The 19,260-nt window shown below is 41.8% G+C and overlaps 2 protein-coding genes across 3 annotated transcripts in view; both read left to right on the top strand.

Annotated features, from left to right (window-relative positions):
- Positions 1 to 4,728: 4,728 nt before the first annotated feature.
- Positions 4,729 to 7,849, top strand: LOC115144554 (zinc finger protein 527-like). Its single transcript, XM_029685596.2, has 5 exons — positions 4,729 to 5,093; positions 5,370 to 5,547; positions 5,644 to 5,702; positions 5,864 to 5,966; positions 6,051 to 7,849. Exons 1-5 carry the CDS (start codon positions 4,902 to 4,904, stop codon positions 6,551 to 6,553), a joined length of 1,035 nt encoding a protein of 344 aa, XP_029541456.2. The 5' UTR covers positions 4,729 to 4,901; the 3' UTR covers positions 6,554 to 7,849.
- A 505-nt stretch (positions 7,850 to 8,354) lies between these two features.
- The window catches only part of LOC115144026 (serine-rich coiled-coil domain-containing protein 2-like), a 93,929-nt gene continuing 83,023 nt past the window's right edge, over positions 8,355 to 19,260 (top strand). For both annotated transcript variants that reach the window (XM_029684633.2, XM_029684637.2), the window contains exon 1: positions 8,355 to 8,901. The gene's annotated coding sequence lies outside the window, so the exon portion shown is untranslated. The remainder of the gene's footprint in view (positions 8,902 to 19,260) is intronic.

Genomic DNA, 19,260 nt, shown 5'->3' with positions numbered 1-19,260 from the left:
TTATATTTGAGACGACTGTATAACCAACAAGATTCATTTTCAGATTCAACAGAATATCTCTTTGTTTCTTGGGACCTAGAACTAGCATCTCTGTTTTGTCCGAGTTTAAAAGTAGCAGATTTGCCGACATCCAGTTCCTTATGTCTGAAACAAAGGCATCCAGGGAGGACAATATTTGGGCTTCACCATGTTTCTGTCACGACTTCCGCCGAAGTTGGTCCCTCTCCTTGTTCGGGCGGTCGATATCACCGACCTTCTAGCCATCGCTGATCCATTTTTCATTTTCCATTGGTTTTGTCTTGTCTTCCATCACACCTGGTTTCAATCCCATCAATTACATGTTGTGTATTTAACCCTCTGTTTCCCCTCATGTCTCAGTGATTGTTTGTTGTATGTTTTGTGCAAGTCATGTTCTGGTGTGCGACGGGTTTTGTACCGTTTTATATTATTTTTGTATATATTGGTTTTCAGAGTTTTTTTTTGCATTTATTAAACTACTCAGTTTATACCATGTTCACTCTCCTGCACCTGACTACCTTGCCACCAGTACACACCCATTCCAGTTTCATAAAAATGTACAGCTATGTGTCGTCCGCATAGCAGTGAAAGTCAACATTATGTTTCCGATGTTGACTTTCACTGCTAAAATATATAGTGAAAACAATAGTGGTCCTAAAACGGAGCCTTGAGGACAGTGTTAATTCATAGTAATTTTCATTTAAGGCTGCAGAATGTGAAAACTCTGCAAGGCGGGTGTAAAGACTTACCAGGCACTGGAAAAAAGCTGGTTAAGAAATCTTGACTTGAAGTCCTACCTTAAGAAACATTGTTCTCCAATAATCTTCCGTTATGATCTTGGTCAGCTTTTGTCTTTGTCACTCAACACTGCGTACATCTTCCCTAGATCCTAACATAGCAAGACACTAAACAGGACATAAACTGATCATAATCAGAGACCTGCTCTGTGGGAAAGATGTCTCCCACCTGAGCTGAAGCTGAAGGGAAAGCCCTGATGCTCAGATACTGCCAAAATGCTCCGTCTAAACGCAAATACGCCTAGCATGCGACACAGTTCTGGAAACATTTGGAACTTAACTTTCATATGTGAGAAATATTTCAAATACAACCAATAAACTTACTGTACGCAGTTTAGGAAAGTTACACCCGGCTATATTTTGAGAAACACCAGAAATGTGGAATGGAATGGTTCTATGGAAATGCTAGCGCAAGGTAAGAGGACGTGTTGTAGCCTAGGCGGTGCGTTAATACAGCCAGGTGCAACTTTGCTAAACTGCACACATTAAGTATATTTTGTATTTAAAAGAGTATTTCTGGCTTATATGAAAGTTAAGTTCGAAAGGGTTACAAAACCGTATTGCAAGTAAGGCATATTTGTGTTTCTCCTTCACCCAAATCCAGACAGCTGATGTTCTGAAAGAGCTGCAAAATCTGGATACTAACAAATCAGCTGGGCTAGACAATCTGGATGCTCTCTTTCTAAAATGATCCAAAGAAATTGTTGCAACCCCTATTACCTGTTCAACCTCTCTTTCGTATCGTCTGAGATCCCTAAAGATTGGGAAGCTGCTGCGGTCATCCCCCTCTTCAAAGGGAGAGACACTCTAGACCCAAACTGTTACAGACTTATATCCATCCTGCCCTGCCTTTCTAAAGTCTTCGAAAGCCAAGTTAACAAACAGATCACCGACCATTTCAAATCCCACCATACCTTGTTGTCCGGTCCTCCTGCAGTCTCTATGGCGGTGCCACAGGGTTCAATTCTCAGGCAGACTCTTTTCTCTGTATATATCAATGATGTTGCTCTTGTTGCGGGCGATTCCCTGATTCACCTCTACGCAGACGACACCATTCTGTATACTTCTGGCCCTTCCTTGGACACTGTGCTATCTAACCTCCAAACGAGCTTCAATGCCATACAACACTCCTTCCGTGGCTTCCAACTGCTCTTAAACGCTAGTAAAACCAAATGCGTGCTTTTCAACCGTTCGCTGCCTGCACCCGCACGCCCGACTAGCATCACCACCCTGGATGGTTCCGACCTAGAATATGTGGACATCTATAAGTACCTAGGTATCTGGCTAGACTGTAAACTCTCCTTCCAGACTCATATCAAACATCTCCAATCTAAAATCAAATCTATAGTCGGCTTTCTATTCCGCAACAAAGCCTCCTTCACTCACGCTGCCAAACTTACCCTAGTAAAACTAACTATCCTACCGATCCTTGACTTCGGCGATGTCATCTACAAAATAGCTTCCAACACTCTACTCAGCAAACTGGATGCAGTTTATCACAGTGCCATCCGTTTTGTCACTAAAGCACCTTATACCACCCACCACTGCGACCTGGATGCTCTAGTCGGCTGGCCCTCGCTACATATTCATCGCCAGACCCACTGGCTCCAGGTCATCTACAAGTCCATGCTAGGTAAAGCTCCGCCTTATCTCAGTTCACTGGTCATGATGGCAACACCCACCCGTAGCACGCGCTCCAGCAGGTGTATCTCACTGATCATCCCTAAAGCCAACACCTCATTTGGCCGCCTTTCCTTCCAGTTCTCTGCTGCCTGTAACTGGAACGAATTGCAAAAATCGCTGAAGTTGGAGACTTTTATCTCCCTCACCAACTTTAAAACGTCTGCTATCTGAGCAGATAACCGATCGCTGCAGCTGTACATAGTCTATCGGTAAATAGCCCACCCATTTTACCTACCTCATCCCCATACTGTTTCTATTTATTTACTTTACTGCTCTTTTGCACACCAGTATATCTTCCTGCACATGACCATCTGATCATTTATCACTCCAGTGTTAATCTGCTAAATTGTAATTATTCGCCTACCTCCTCATGCCTTTTTTTCTCTTTTTTTCTACTGTGTTATTGACTTGTTTATTGTTTACTCCATGTGTAACTCTGTGTTGTTGTCTGTTCACACTGCTATGCTTTATCTTGGCCAGGTCGCAGTTGTAAATTAGTTCTCAACTAGCCTACCTGGTTAAATAAAATAAAAAATAAATAAAAAAAGCTTCAATGCCACACACCACTCCTTCTGTGGCCTCCAACTGCTCTTAAATGCTAGTAAAACTAAATGCATGCTCTTCAACCTATTGCTGCCCGCACCTGCCCGCCCGCCTAGCATCACTACTCTGGACGGTTCTGACTGAGAATATGTGGACAACTACAAATATCTAGGTGTCTGGTTAGACTGTAAACTCTCCTTCCAGATTCACATTAAGCATCTCCATTCCAAAATTACATCTACAGTCGGCTTCCAATTTCGCAAGAAAGCCTCCTTCACTCATGCTGCCAAACATACCCTCGTAAAACTGACTATTTTACCGATCCTTGACTTCGGCGATGTCTTTTACAAAATAGCCTCCAACACTCTACTGAGCTAAATGGATGCAGTCTATCACAGTGCCATCCGTTTTGTCACCAAAGCCACATATACTACCCACAAACTGCGACCTGTATGGTCTCGTTGGCTGGCCCTCGCTACATATTCGTCACCAAACCCACTGGCTCCAGGTCATCTATAAGTATTTTCTAGGTAAAGCCCCGCCTTATCTCAGCTCGCAGGTCACCATAGCAACACCCACTCATAGCACACGCACCAGCGGGTATATCTCACTGGTCATCCCCAAAGCCAACACCTTCTTTGGCCGCCTTTCCTTCCAGTTCTCTGCTGCCATTGACTGGAAGGAATTGCAAAAATACTGAAGCTGGAGACTTATATCTCCCTCACTAACTTTAACCATCAGCTGTCATAACAGCTTACCGATCACTGTACCTGTACACAGCCCTTCTGTAAATAGCACACCCAACTACCTCATCCCCATACTGTTATTTATTTTGTTGCTACTTTGCACCCCAGTATCTCTACTTGCACATCATCATCTGTACATCTATCACTCCAGTGTTAATGTTAAATTATAATTATTTTGCCACTATGGCCTATTTTATTGCCTTACCTCTCTAACCTTACTACATCTGCACACACTGTACATAGATTTTAATATTTTGTTATTGACTGTATGTTTGTTTATCCCATGTGTAACTCTGTGTTGTTGTTTTTGTCGCACTGCTTTGCATTATCTTGGCCAGGTCGCAGATGTAAACGTGAACTTGTTCTCACCTGGCCCCCCTGGTTAAATAAAGGTGAAATAAAATGTAAAAAAATCCATAAAAATAACATGTTCAGCTACTTAAGACATTGGCTTAAATCTAGGTTGTGTATTTAGATTTTGAGAAAACCAACATCTAATGAAGAATCTTTCAGTTCTCTCATTGACTTCTCAAACCCCAAACCCTGGCCTGGTCTGTTAGTCTGTTTTGCAAGCGTTCCCGGAAGTCTTGCGATGTTGCGACTTTGGGTTTAGAAACTCTGTGGCCTGATCATCAAATATTCTCAATGCCCCTGATTTGTCACTTGTTCTCACAGTCACAAAGTCAAAACCAGTTGGTGTAAATATTATTTTCACTTATATTTCACTTCTCCACTTATATGACTGCTTTTTCGTAGCAGGTTAGGCGAACCTACGCAGCAGGTTAGAAGACTGAGAGTGGGGTTAGCGAAAATGCTCACCTAACCTACGAAAAGTCCCTTCGTTATCGAAGTGGCGTGAAGAGTTTTTCCCATAAAGATAAAGCAATTGTCTCTTTAATAAACCCACTTCATTTCTAAACCGGAACTACGATTTGGGAGTTTCACGTAATACTTCCGACTGGGCACAGACACTATTTACGTTGCGATCGTGTGAAGAAGTCTGTGTAGTCATAATTCATCAAAAGTATTGATGTAGCTACTAGCTCAATCTTTCATCAATGCAAATCTGAAAGCGTTGTCAATTAGCTACAGTCGTGATAAATACCAACAAACAATGTCAAATTTCATCGCGCTGCAGACCCAGCTGGCCTCCGTCATGGATACACTTGTTCACGCGGCGGTGGCCGAACTGGGTAAACTTATAGAAGACAGCTCTGTCTTCGTGTTCAGCCTGCAACGGGCCCAGGGACATTGCGAGGATGACAAATTATCTGCGAATCTACAGACTGAGAGTCAGAATAAGATGGTAAGTCACCATGAGTGCGAGAGAGGAAAGGCCCTGCCTAGCAGCTGGTTAGGATACTGAACCGAGGTCGCTATTAACGTTAGCGTTTTGCCCATATCACATTCACAGATCAGCTGACCTGTTGGCCCTACCATGTTTATAAACAGATACAGGTGACGGATACCATACATGAATAGAAGAGCCACTTTCTCAATATTCCTTTTTTTGTTGTTGAAATAAGCATTGCTCATCTCTTTAAAAAAAAAAGGTGTATTATTATTATTTTTTAATTTACAGACACACTTCGCAACACTCATGGAGGTACTGGGCAGTGAAGCATTGGGTAAAATAATGAAAATTATGGATGATACTAAGTTTTTGATGGACTTTGAATCCAAGACCTTCAAAGAACATGGAGGGAAAAAAGCTAAACCACAAGCAAGCATCTTGAATATTCTGTCAGTTGGGGGAATGGGTAAGTAGCATAGATGTTTATATTGCTTTATCTGTTGCACTACAAGCTACAAGAATGACCTATTTATCTTTCTAATGCCTCCTTTCTTTGGTGTAGCAGAGGAACATTCTTATGGTGGAACTTGTAAAACTGTGGCGCAAACTTTTTCAATGCAGGTAAGCACTTTGCAGATTGCTTCAAGAGTCATTGTTTCTGCAAACACTTTTGCTGGTTTCAATAGACAAAATGTGAAATGTTTGTAGTCTGTGCCATTTCAATAACATGATCCAATTATGTTCCTGAAGTTCACACCTAATCAATCTGTTTGTGCCGGTAGTCTGCAGATGTGGAGGAAGTGGACACCCCAGAATCTCCCCTCGTCTTGGCTGTCTCTGTCAAAGACGAGTATGGACAAATACACCTGGGGGCCATTGCAGAGAGTAAGTATAAAGCCAGTATTAGGACGGCCTATATCAAATGATCTCCTGCCACCTAAAATGAGATGTTTTATATATGTCTTACAGGAGCTGCTGACGATGCTTTTGCAGCAAACTCTTCCTCAGAGAACCAATATTGTATGATTAGCGATGACCCACCAGTGAACCCCACAAACATCCTATTGGAGTCTTTGTTTGCCCAAAAGAAGCTCTTTATTTGCACAGAGTGCGGGAAAAGTTTCTCCACGCAGAGTAACCTCAAATCCCACCAGCGACTTCACACAGGCGAGAAACCGTTTGTGTGCATGTTCTGCAACAAAGCCTTTGCCCACAAACAGAGTTGTAATGATCACATCCGCACCCACACTGGTGAGAAGCCTTTTATATGTGGCGTCTGTGGGAAATGTTTCGGCAAGCAGGCACACCTCAAGACCCATTCGATAATACACACTGGAGAAAGCCTTACAGCTGCAGCGTGTGTGGCAAGAGCTTCAACCTGGCTCAAAATCTGTCTAGACACCAGCAAATTCACACAGGAGAGAAAATCTTCACCTGTTTGCTGTGTGGGAAAGGCTTCACACGCGCTGTAACACTGAAGACCCATCAACTCATTCACACTGGACAAAAGCCCTTCCAGTGCAATCAGTGTGACAAGAGTTTCCGTCATTCTGTCAATCTGAAGAACCACCAGCGGATTCATACAGGCGTCAGGCCATTTAGCTGTGACTTGTGTGGCAAGACATTCCGTCAATCAGTGAATCTGAAAATACACAAGCGCATCCACACTGGAGAGAGGCCATTTGGCTGCACAGAATGCGGCAAGACCTTCAGTCAGCAGAGTAGTCTTATCTCTCACGGACGCACCCACTCTAGCGAGAAGCCTTTCGAGTGTAGCTTCTGTGAGAAAAGATTTAACAACACCAACTGTCTGAAGTTGCACCAGAGAATCCATACAGGAGAGAAGCCGTACAGCTGTGAAATCTGTGGGAAGACTTTCAGTCAGGGCAGTCATCTCCGAACTCACAAGAAGCATGTCCACGCAGGAGGGAAACAGTACATCTGTGATAAATGTGGGAAGAGGTATTCAGACAAACGGAATCTTAAGATGCACAAATGTGTTTATGCCTCAATCTAACATTGATGTGCAAACGGTTTCAATCTTTGACAGACTTTTGTTGTCCTTTGCTTTGCTGTTTTTATGCCTGTTGGTTGAATCACCAGATGTCTCTGGTGAAAGCCTTGAAGCCTGGCAGGTGAATCTAGGGAATCCCCTTTCAACTTGATTTTAGCCTGAGCAAAAATGTATAGTTTTTATTATGGAATAGGACTTGCTGTCAGGGGCTAGGTATTTTAGTTTTTGTTCCCATTTAAGCAATTATGAAAAGGAAAAAGCAGAAACAATATATTTAAGTTAAATAATGTTTTCATGTTAGTGTGTACTGTATATAATAATGCCATTTTTGTAAATATGTAAGAAATTTTATTTAGCATAACTAAAAGTATAGTTAACATTTTGCAGCCTGATATGTATTGATATCATTTGTAAAAAGCCAATAAAACTGAAGCTGGTGTTTGGATACAAAAAAATCTGTAGATTGTCTTGTTCTAACAGAATTGCTTGGCTGGCTAGTCTGTATTTCCAAAACATCAGGTCCATTTGTATTTATTGCTTACCACATGTACTTGTTTCTTAAGGTTTGTTTCCCACAGACTTGAGTTAAGAATTCACACATTTTCTATTTTATAGCATTTGTTTTTATATACTTTATGTAAAAGAGACAAATCAACACATGGCTGTATTTAGTGGGATGGAACAAATTGGTTCAAACAAATCACAGTAAATTACGGGAATGTAATCATTAAAGACATGCAATGATTCAATTTTGGCCATTTCTTCTGTGTGAACTTTGTTATGGATCCAAATGGAAACCTTGCTACCATGTTGCTTTATTGCCCAATTCACTGCTACGCTAAACTCAATTGAAAGGTTGACATTTGCTGTTGCAGCACTTTGAGGCTTATTTTAGTGATTCATTTGACTGATTTTGTTTGCCTCATTGTTTATTTTGTTACTATTATTTAAGGACGTGAGAACTCTATCTAGTGTTGCTGTTGCAAAACTGGTAACTTGATCTGTTCAATCAATACGTTCAAAGAAAGCCTTTATTGATAAAAAAAAAGAATATTATATTGCCACCTGGTGGTCTGGCAGAAATAATTTTATTCAATGACATTTGATAAATGGTAAGTTAATTATTTCACTGTGAATCATCAGTATCACAGTAATGCTAGCAAGAAAAGTGTGCTGTTTCTCAGGTTGACATAAAATTCAAATGTTGGGGTTAAGGGGAGGGTATGTTTATATTTCTGACGTCGGGGTCAGCTGTGCTTGAAGCGGTGAGCGTGTGGATGATTCAGAGATTCGAGTGAGCGACCGAGTGCACAGTCTTGACAGCGCCGAGCTTAGCAACACTGAACGCCACAAGGAGCCCTTCAGCTAGCTAGCTACTAAACAAGCGGAAACAAACGTTTTTCCTTACAATATTTCTTTGACAAGACATGGAAATGAACACCAGGAGGGAGGCGACGAGAAAATCTGGATGAATTGGTGGACCATTAAAAAAACGCCTGCTTCAGAGAAAGCACTCTAACGTTAGTTAGCTAGCAAATGTGGATTAGACTTTCTCAGTCATATATATGATCGTAAGTTTTCATATTTAATGGATGGGCTTCGTTCAGCAAGCAGTGTAAGGCTATTTAACTGAACATTAATAATTTAGCGAGCTAGCCAGACTACTGCCTTGAACTTGCTAGTTAGCTAACTTACTAGCCAGCGTTAGCAATTGGACCAGCACTTCATATTCAATCATCTTGCCTCTTCACTTTTCAATTCATGAATTTGCTGTAGCGCAAGCTGATGCGTCGTCTGTTTCAATAGGTAAGTACGAGTCACCTGTGTGTGTCAGTTGTTCAGTGGAAGTCCTGTCTGGTTATGACATTAACTATCGCTTCTCAGGCCTGATCCAGCAGCTGAGTTACAGCAGTGCCTAATTTACAGTACTCTGAGTCATTAGCCAGCAGATTCAGACCCTCACCGTTACGCTTGTTTACACGTAGCCCAATAATGGTCTAACGTTGTTCCGAAAGCCAAAACGGCCAATCTGAACGTGAATCGATTCTCAATTGCGGTACGGTTCTAGAAACAAATCCCTCTACTTTAATATAAAAAAATAATTTCATAACTGCAATTTTTTAATTAACCGTTGCAGCCAGAAGTATATATCAGTGACTACACTTTGTGGCGTCCATCTACCATTTACACATAGGTGTAAAGCGACGCAGATGGCTAATTAGCAAAGAGAAGGGTGCAACTGCAGCCCGTCATTTGGGGTGTTCCTGTATATTTTCTTCTATTGGTCCTTTTTTAAAAGCTGACTCCAGTACAGTAGATGGCGGTAATGCACTATAACGTTCGATGACAACTGGGGATAAACCCCACAGGACAACGGTAGCTAGCTATAGCAAGTACACACCGGTAGAGTGTCCTTCGCCCCCTCCTGTTGGGCACTGTTTTTCCACAGTTCTGTTAATGACTGCGAGGGCAGGTGTTCGGTAGGCGGGCGCAAAGGACACTGTGTGCTAGCTTAGCCAGCTATGGTAAACTCACCCCATTCCGTACAAATGTGCGCAATCGCAACATTCAAACGAGGCTACAAAGAAAACTAATGGGACTGTAGCGACTGTGTTGACGTCAAAATCGGGGGTGTGAACTAGGTTTCTATTTAAGCGTTGATCGACATGGTAATGGCTCTATAGTATTGGAGGAAAGTTGAGAAAACTGACCCTCCGTTACATCTCGACGTGTCATGTCGTAACGTACAGCACGCATAAAGCAACTATTTCTATCTTACAGTCTCTCTCCACCAGGTGTAGCACTTCTCTCATCCTTTAAAAACAAGTAATAGACAGTTACACGGGGGTAAGGGGGGAAACCTAGTCATTTTTTCCGTCATCATTGCATGCGATCATCATTCTCAAAGCCGCTGTTTACTTCTAGGTTCACTTTAGCACCGCCCTAAAAACCCGATTCAAATTCGACACAAACCTTCAAATAGGTATGTAATGACACATTATATAAACTCTTTATAGTGTTTTATTTACATTTTAGAGGCGATAAGGTAATAAGTTGGATAGATCGAGTGAAAAAAAGCAATTTTCCCACACATCTCTCCTTCTCACTATCACTCATTAGTTTCGCTTCCCCACCCGCCATTTTTAAAAAGACCCGACCGGGGCTCATTGCCTGCTTGAATTATGCAGAAACGGGCAGCGTTTAGGTCATGTAATTGATTCTGTTGGAAAGGGGAGAAATTGTGCTTTACAATGGTATTGACATTACAGTTGATCTGGAATTATTATGTTTTTGGGGCTCTAAAATAAGGAAAATTGTACGGACCTGCTGTGTACCGAAGTAGCTAGCGGTAGGCAGTGTCCTTTGCCCCTGCCTGTCAGGCATATTTTTCTCCGGTACACAGCAGGCGGGAGGCAGAGGTGACACCATGTGATAGCTAGCTATCACACAGTGTAGTTTCATCCCGCTGTACTGTCGGCGCTGTTGTTTTTCTGCAGTTTTGGTTACGAAGGTGAAGGCAAGTGTTCGGCAGGCTGGAACAAAGGACACTGTCTACCGGTGGGAAAACTCATAACTTTTATTTCCCTTTTGACATGTATAAAAGTGTCGCACAAGCATGAACATTTTCTCAGGGGGTGGGGTGTTCATGAACGAACCAATTGGATACTCGTGGAGGGGTGTTCCTGCAGATGCAGGAATACCCACTTGCAAGAATGCTCCAAATTGCAGGCTGCAGTTGCACACTATTTCTGACTGTCTTCCGTCTGTTTTCCGTGAACAAGTGCTGTAACATGGAAATATGGTCGGGTGGGAACACTAACTCTGTAAAGGTGTGTATCAATTTAACCATATTTGTTTTTGAAAATTATTTCTTGCTGATATGAAAGAGAAGGTCCTTATGCTTCCAAAACCGTACCGCAAGTGATGCGGCGTGTTAATGTTCAGACCAAGAGTTGGGGGCGCTTAACAAAATACCCTGTACAGAAGATGCCTTCATCCAATGACACTTATGTGTCATGTAATGGAACTGAGAGTCATTATCAAGGGCTAGTTTATACTGAGCTGCACTGGGGTCGGAACGTCATCATGGTTAAGACCCTACGGAGCCAGTGTGAGATATGGCCTGGAAAACGTACCTCAATCCAGGGATGAGAAATTGCGTTGTACACCGAATTCTCCCATTTATACCAACTGTTACACAGAATAGATAGAACGATTGCTAAAAAAACTAGCAGCATTTCATGATGTATCAGTTTGGATATACATTACCAGTCAAAAGTTAGGACACACACTCTTTCAAGGGTTTTTCTTTATTCAGACTATTTTCTATATTGTAGAATAATAGTGAAGACATCAAAACTATGAAATAACATATGGAATCATGTTGTAACCAAAGAAGTGTTTCATATTTGAGATTTTTCAAAGTAACCACCTTTTGCCTTGATGAAAGCTTTGCACACTCTTGGCATTCTCTCAACCAGCTTCATGAGGAATGCCTTTCCAACAGTCTTGAATGAGTTCCCACATATGCTGAGCACTTGTTGGCTGCTTTTCCTTCACTCTGCTGTCCAACTCATCCCAAACCATCTCAATTGGGTTGAGGTCGGGGGATTGTGGAGGCCAGGTCGTCTGATGCAACACTCAATCACTCTCCTTCTTGGTTAAATAGCCCTTACACAGACTGGAGGTGTGTTGGGTCATTGTCCTGTTGGAAAAACAAATGATAGTCCCACTAAGCGTAAACCAGATGGGATGGCGTATCGCTGCAGAATGCTGTGCTGGTTAAGTGTGCCTTGAATTCGAAATAAATCACTGACCGTGTCACCAGCAAAGCACCATCACGCCACTTCCATGCTTCACGTTGGGAACCACACATGCAGAGATCATCTGTTCACCTACTCTGCATCTCACAAAGACACGGCGGTGGGAACCAAAAATCGCAAATTTTGACTCATCAGACCAAAGGACAGATTTCCACTGGTCTAATGTCCATTGCTTGTCTTTCTTGGCTCAAGCAAGTGTCTTCTTCTTATTGGTGTCTTTTAGTAGTGGTTTCTTTGCAGTAATTTGAACATGAAGGCCTGATTCATGCAGTCTTCTCTGAAGAGGTGATGTTGAGATGTGTCTGTTACTTGAACTCTGAAGCATTTATTTGGGCTGCAATCTGAGGTGCAGTTATCTCTACTGAACTTATCCTCTGCAGCAGAGGTAACTCTGGGGCTTCCTTTCCTGTGGCGGACCTCATGAGAGCCAGTTTCATAGCGCCTGATGGTTTTGCGACTGCACTTGAAGAAACATTCAAAGTAATTTGAAATTTTCCAGATTGGCTTACCTTCATGTCTTTAAAGTAATGGACTGTCGTTTCTCTTTGCTTATTTGAGCTGTTCTTGCTATAGTATGGACTTGGTCTTTTACCAAATAGGGCCATCTTCTGTTTAACACCCCTACCTTGTCACAACACAACTGACTTGCAAAAACACATCAAGAAGAAAATACATTTCACAAATTAACTTAACAAGGCACACCTGTTAATTGAAATGCATTCCAGGTAACTACCTCATGAAGCTGGTTGAAAGAAGGCAAAGCTGTCATCAAGGCAAAGGGTGGCTATTGAAGAATCTCATATGAAACACTTTTTTCTAATGAGAGCGCTGAGCTAGCCTGCAACGTCACTTCCTGGAGTAGCTCAAACTGCGCATGTTGCGTCTCCATGAAACGACATCTTAACCGACTTAATTTGGCGTCAATGCGTTATTGAATCTTGGCATAGGAAGGAATGGTGTCATGTGATGGCTTTGTCCATTCATCTATACAGTCATTGGCTTAAAGGCTCCAGCCACATTGGCCCAGAGGTAAAGAATCCCTTGTTTTACCTCCACATTCTTCTCTAAACCAGCATGCCTTGCATACTTGAATTGGAAGTGAGTCTAACTGCAACTTGTAAAACACTGACTGATGGTAGTGTGATTGTTGTGGCCTTGTCATTGTAAAATCCCCCACAGTCTGACCGGTTGGATTTAATTGTCTGTGTGGTGGTCATAAGAGGACAGCCACACTGCACACTGTGTCAAGGTCTATGCAGCGAAACACAATGTTGGATTTCATGTATGGATTTGGCTCCATAATGGTTAAAAAGACATGAAGAGCCTTGATTCCCAGAGGAACATTCTCACTCTCATGATAAATTCAACCATTACAGAGGGAGATGGAAGGACTTGCATGGCGTTATGGAGGTCAGTGAGCCCCATTGGAGCCACGCAGCCTGGGGGTAATGTGAGTCTCCCGGTAGACTTGCATGCCAGAGCACAGAATACAGACGAGGGATATCTGCATGCACTGACGCAGAGAACCATTAGCCCTCAAGCCTGTCCTAGTTAGGCTACTGTATCCTAAGTTGTTGGATATTTGTCAGTCAAGTTTAGGTATGTTGACTCGTTGGTGTTCTCTTGATGTTAGGTTATTACAATGTTTGTCAGTGTTTCCGACATGTATGCGTGTCATTTGTTTGTGCATGATTTACAGTCGCCCTTTACAGTCCGCTATACTACCGTCCTAGCTGTTAAATAGTTTAGCCATGGTGTTTTCTTTCCTCTGAGGTTGAGGTGTATCTATGTTGGGATATCTGGGTTGTGTTGAGAAGGGTGTAACATGTTAAGAATGGTGAAACTCTCCGAACGCTGTAGACTTAAAATGTGTAGGCTAATTAGGGCTGTCCCTGACCCCCCCCAAAAACTATTTTGTCGATGTTCTTTCAACCAATCCATTGGTGTAAATGTTCAACTTTTTTTTTCATGTATAGACACGCTATGTTTGAATAAAATGAACCGTATGTAGGCCTTTGTGCATGTCTGATGCTTTTTATTAAGCACTGTGATTTATAAATGACGTCAAAAGAGGGAGCCAGATCAATATTGTCTAACAAGAAGAAAACAATCGGTTCCCTCCTCCCGTTGCCTGCTGGCCTTCGCAGATTCTGCCGTTAAGCTCCTGAAGTTGCCGGGAATAGTCCACACCAGTGGTCGGCAACCTTCTCCATTTGGAGTGACAAGCTATCGTTCCATTTCGACTGATCTGCAAGCCAGTTGTGATTTTCATGTGCACATTTTTGTGGAAGTTTCATTTAATTTATAATAAAGTCTTCATATCTCAGTCAATCTCATGTGGTTAATCAAAATGATATCTAAAAGTAACTACTATTGTCATTGCCAACTATGTAAAAATAGCCTACATACATAAAGCCAACAAATTAAAACATTGCAGCCTGCAGGTAGAACATGTCCTGATTTAAATATGTATATAGATATCTACAGTTGAAGTCGGAAGTTTACATACACTTAGGTTGGAGTCATTAAAACTAGTTTTTCAACCACTCCACAAATTTATTGATAACAAACTATAGTTTTGGCAAGTCGGTTAGGACATCTACTGTGTGCATGACACAAGTAATTTTTTCAACAATTGTTTACAGACAGATTATTTAACTTAAAATTCACTATCACAATTCCAGTGGGTCAGAAGTGTACATACACTAAGTTGACTGTGCCTTTAAACAGCTTGGAAAATTCCAGAAAATGATGTCATGGCTTTAGAAGCATCTAATAGGCTAATTGACATAATTTGAGTCAATTGGAGGTGTACCTGTGGATGTATTTCAAGGCCTACCTTCAAACTCAGTGCCTCTTTGCTTGACATCATGGGAAAATCAAAAGAAATCAAGACCTCAGAAAAAAAATGATAGACCTCCAAGTCTGGTTCATCCAATTTCCAAATGCCTGAAGGTACCACGTTCATCTGTACAAACAATAGTATGCAAGTATAATCACCATGGGACCACGCAGCCGTCATACCACTCAGGAAGGAGACGAGTTCTGTCTCTTAGAGATGCGAAAAGTGCAAATCAATCCCAGAACAACAGCAAAGGACCTTGTGAAGATGCTGGAGGAAACAAGTACAAAAGTATCTATATCCACAGTAAAACAAGTCCTATATCGACATAACCTGAAAGGCCGCTCAGCAAGGAAGAAGCCACTGCTCCAAAACAGCCATAAAAAAAAAGCCAGACTATGGTTTGCAACTGCACCTGGGGACAAAGATTGTACTTTTTGGAGAAATGTTTCATCAGACCAGAGGACAAAAATAGAACTGTTTGGCCATAATGACCATCGTTGTCTTTGGAGGAAAAAGGGGCATGCTTGCAAGCCGAGGAACACCATCCAAACCGTGAAGCACGGGGGTGACAGCAACATTTTGTGGGGCTGCTTTGCTGCAGGAGGGACTGGTGCACTTCACAAAATAGATGGCATTATGAGGTGGGAAACTATGTGGATATATTGAAGCAATATCTCAAGACATCAGTCAGGAAGTTAAAGCTTTGTTTCAAATGGGTTTTCCAAATGGACAATGACCCCAAGCATACTTCCAAAGTTGTGGCAAAATGGCTTAAGGACAACAAAGGCGAGGTATTGGAGTGGCTATCACAAAGCCCTGACCTCAATCCTATAGAAAATTTGTGGGCACAAGTGAAAAAGTGTGTGAGAGCAAGGAGGCCTACAAACCTGACTCAGTTACACCAGCTCTGTCAGGAGGAATGGGCCAAAATTCACCCAACTTATTGTGGTAAGCTTGTGGAAGGCTACCCAAAACGTTTGACCCAAGGTAACCAAAGTAAAGGCAATGTTATCAAATACTAATTGAGTGTATGTATACTTCTGACCCACTGGGAATGTGGTGAAAGAAATAAACGCTGAAATAAATCATTCTCTCTTCTATTATTCTGACATTTCACATTCTTAAAATAGTGGTGATCCTAATTGACCTAAGACAGGGATTTTTTACTATGGTTAAAAGTCAGAATTGTGAAAAACTGAGTTTAAATGTATTTGGCGAAGGTGTATGTTCCGACTTCAACTGTATATACAGTGCCTTGCGAAAGTATTCGGCCCCCTTGAACTTTGCGACCTTTTGCCACATTTCAGGCTTCAAACATAAAGATATAAAACTGTATTTTTTTGTGAAGAATCAACAAGTGGGACACAATCATGAAGTGGAACGACATTTATTGGATATTTAAAACTTTTTTAACAAATCAAAAACTGAAAAATTGGGCGTGCAAAATTATTCAGCCCCTTTACTTTCAGTGCAGCAAACTCTCTCCAGAAGTTCAGTGAGGATCTCTGAATGATCCAATGTTGACCTAAATGACTAATGATGATAAATACAATCCACCTGTGTGTAATCAAGTCTCCGTATAAATGCACCTGCACTGTGATGGTCTCAGAGGTCCGTTAAAAGCGCAGAGAGCATCATGAAGAACAAGGAACACACAGACAGGTCCGAGATACTGTTGTGAAGAAGTTTAAAGCTGGATTTGGATACAAAACGATTTCCCAAGCTTTAAACATCCCAAGGAGCACTGTGCAAGCGATAATATTGAAATGGAAGGAGTATCAGACCACTGCAAATCTACCAAGACCTGGCCCTCCCTCTAAACTTTCAGCTCATACAAGGAGAAGACTGATCAGAGATGCAGCCAAGAGGCCCATGATCACTCTGGATGAACTGCAGAGATCTACAGCTGAGGTGGGAGACTCTGTCCATAGGACAACAATCAGTCGTATATTGCACAAATCTGGCCTTAATGGAAGAGTGGCAAAGATATCCATAAAAAGTGTAGTTTAAAGTTTGCCACAAGCCACCTGGGAGACACACCAAACATGTGGAAGAAGGTGCTCTGGTCAGATGAAACCAAAATTGAACTTTTTGGCAACAATGCAAAACGTTATGTTTGGCGTAAAAGCAACACAGCTCATCACCCTGAACACACCATCCCCACTCTCAAACATGGTGGTGGCAGCATCATGGTTTGGGCCTGCTTTTCTTCAGCAGGGACAGGGAAGATGGTTAAAATTGATGGGAAGATGGATGGAGCCAAATCCAGGACCACTCTGGAAGAAAACCTGATGGAGTCTGCAAAAGACCTGAGACTGGGACGGAGATTTGTCTTCCAACAAGACAATGATCCAAAACATAAAGCAAAATCTACAATGGAATGGTTAAAAAATAAACATATCCAGGTGTTAGAATGGCCAAGTCAAAGTCCAGACCTGAATCCAATCGAGAATCTGTGGAAAGAACTGAAAACTGCTGTTCACAAATGCTCTCCATCCAACCTCACTGAGCTCGAGCTGTTTTGCAAGGAGGAATGGGAAAAAATTTCAGTCTCTCGATGTGCAAAACTGATAGACATACCCCAAGCGACTTACAGCTGTAATCGCAGCAAAAGGTGGCGCTACAAAGTATTAACTTAAGGGGGCTGAATAATTTTGCACGCCCAATTCTTCAGTTTTTGATTTGTTAAAAAAGTTTGAAATATCCAATAAATGTCGTTCCACTTCATGATTGTGTCCCACTTGTTGTTGATTCTTCACAAAAAAATACAGTTTTATATCTTTATGTTTGAAGCCTGAAAGGTGTCAAAAGGTCGCAATGTTCAAGGGGGCCGAATACAATGCCTTGTGAAAGTATATCTTAGAAATCACATTGGCTACGCATGGCCTGTCTTCAAGGAACATGAAACATTGTATTAACTTGGTCTGTCCTGAAGCTGGTTCTAGCTAACTTGCAACATTCTATGAAATATTCTAGACCCTCTGTTTCCTGTGCCAGTGAACTCTGGACAGACAGACACAGCTGTAGGCTGTTTGTGCAAGGGATAAGAAGTAATCAGGTTGTCCTACGTTATGTTTCCACCGGATCAGCATGACATTCCCCCCGATATTTATTTTGTATTTTTCTCCAAATAGGCTACATTGAGGAACTATTGTAATTGTCAATGTATTGAGTTGAGTTTATTTTATTTTTGACAGGGACAGTGCACATTAATCAACGTTTCAGTAAAAGTGCCGGTTTTAGCCAGCCGGCTAATTTTCAACCGCAGTCCCTGGGCAGGTTATTAAAAACAATTACAATATAGACAACGGCAACATAGGATAAGCAAGACGTAGCATACAGACATAGCAACATAGAACAAAAAGCAGCAAGACAAAATTCATAAAAGCAACAAAGTGTTTCCACACCTCACAAGCTACAGATAACATGGAAAGCGGCAACACACAGCTAAGGGACCATGTTCACAAATCTAATTGACCTTTAGCCATGTCTTCAAGCATTTTGTGAAAGTGTGATATGTGGTGCAGTTATGTGTGTCTGATGGCAGTGTATTCCAGACATGGGAAGCTCTCACAGAGAAAACAGATTTACTAAATGTGCTTTTCCTTAAGGTACAGTCACCTCTCATGGTAGACCTTGTGGATCTGCTGCCATATGTTTGGGTCTGTTTAACAAAAATACTGAGTGGAGGGGGAGCCAGGCCATTTAGACATGCGTCTTGTATGTATGTGAAAACCGACTGTTGAAAACATGTAGTTTTAGAAGCTATAGTGATGGTGAGTTAAGACCATCAGAAATGGTATCAGATCTCCAAATGGGAACATTTTCTAGGCCTACAGTACATTTCATGCAGGCCTGGTAGCCTAGGCCTGCTTCTATGCGTAATGAGGTGCGTGTCGTTACTCAAGCTTGACAGGAGCACAAGACGATGAATAAATTGACAAATGTAATACTCACAAGTGTAGCCTAGGTTGTGCGCCCTGCAAACAACGTGTCCACTCCTACAATTTCAACGGTAAAACTGTAATAATAATATATTAATTGCATTAACAGAAATGACCGTAATCAAACAAACATTGTAGATTTAGAAATGATGGGAATTAACGGTAAATGTACTACTGGTGTGCCATCACCGTGGCCTCCTTAATGGATCCACTGATGGATCCACGGAGACAGGCGTGAATCAGGCAGGTGCCTCATGACAATTTAAAATATATTTGCCACTGCTCAACAAAAAAAATCTTGGTTGACCAAGAGCCTACCGACCAAACAATCAACCAGTGGACTAAATGGGGTCAGCCCTAATGCTAATGTATTAGGGCTAGAGCTCACATGAATGCTTGCTTATTCTCCAGGACAAAGAAGAATGTCTGTTGAACATGATATATAGGCTGTTTCAATGTGAAAATTCTATAGTGTTGCACCCTCTTGCATAAGCTCCTGAACTCTGCGCTCTCTGGTGTCTCTCTTAATCACTCAGAGGAAGGGATTAAAGCT

This window comes from Oncorhynchus nerka, linkage group LG16 (assembly GCF_034236695.1).
Source record: "Oncorhynchus nerka isolate Pitt River linkage group LG16, Oner_Uvic_2.0, whole genome shotgun sequence".
NCBI classification, from domain to species: Eukaryota; Metazoa; Chordata; class Actinopteri; order Salmoniformes; family Salmonidae; genus Oncorhynchus; species Oncorhynchus nerka.
The sequence above is the reverse complement of the archived record's forward strand: the minus strand, read 5'-3'. Positions and strand labels throughout refer to the sequence as shown.

Coding starts and splice junctions, on each gene's coding strand:
- LOC115144554 (XM_029685596.2), top strand. CDS start 4,902: ATGTCAAATTTCATCGCGCTGCAGACCCAGCTGGCCTCCGTCATGGAT. Junction 5,094..5,369: donor CTGAGAGTCAGAATAAGATG/GTAAGTCACCAT, acceptor TTTAATTTACAG/ACACACTTCGCAACACTCAT. Junction 5,548..5,643: donor TCTGTCAGTTGGGGGAATGG/GTAAGTAGCATA, acceptor TCTTTGGTGTAG/CAGAGGAACATTCTTATGGT.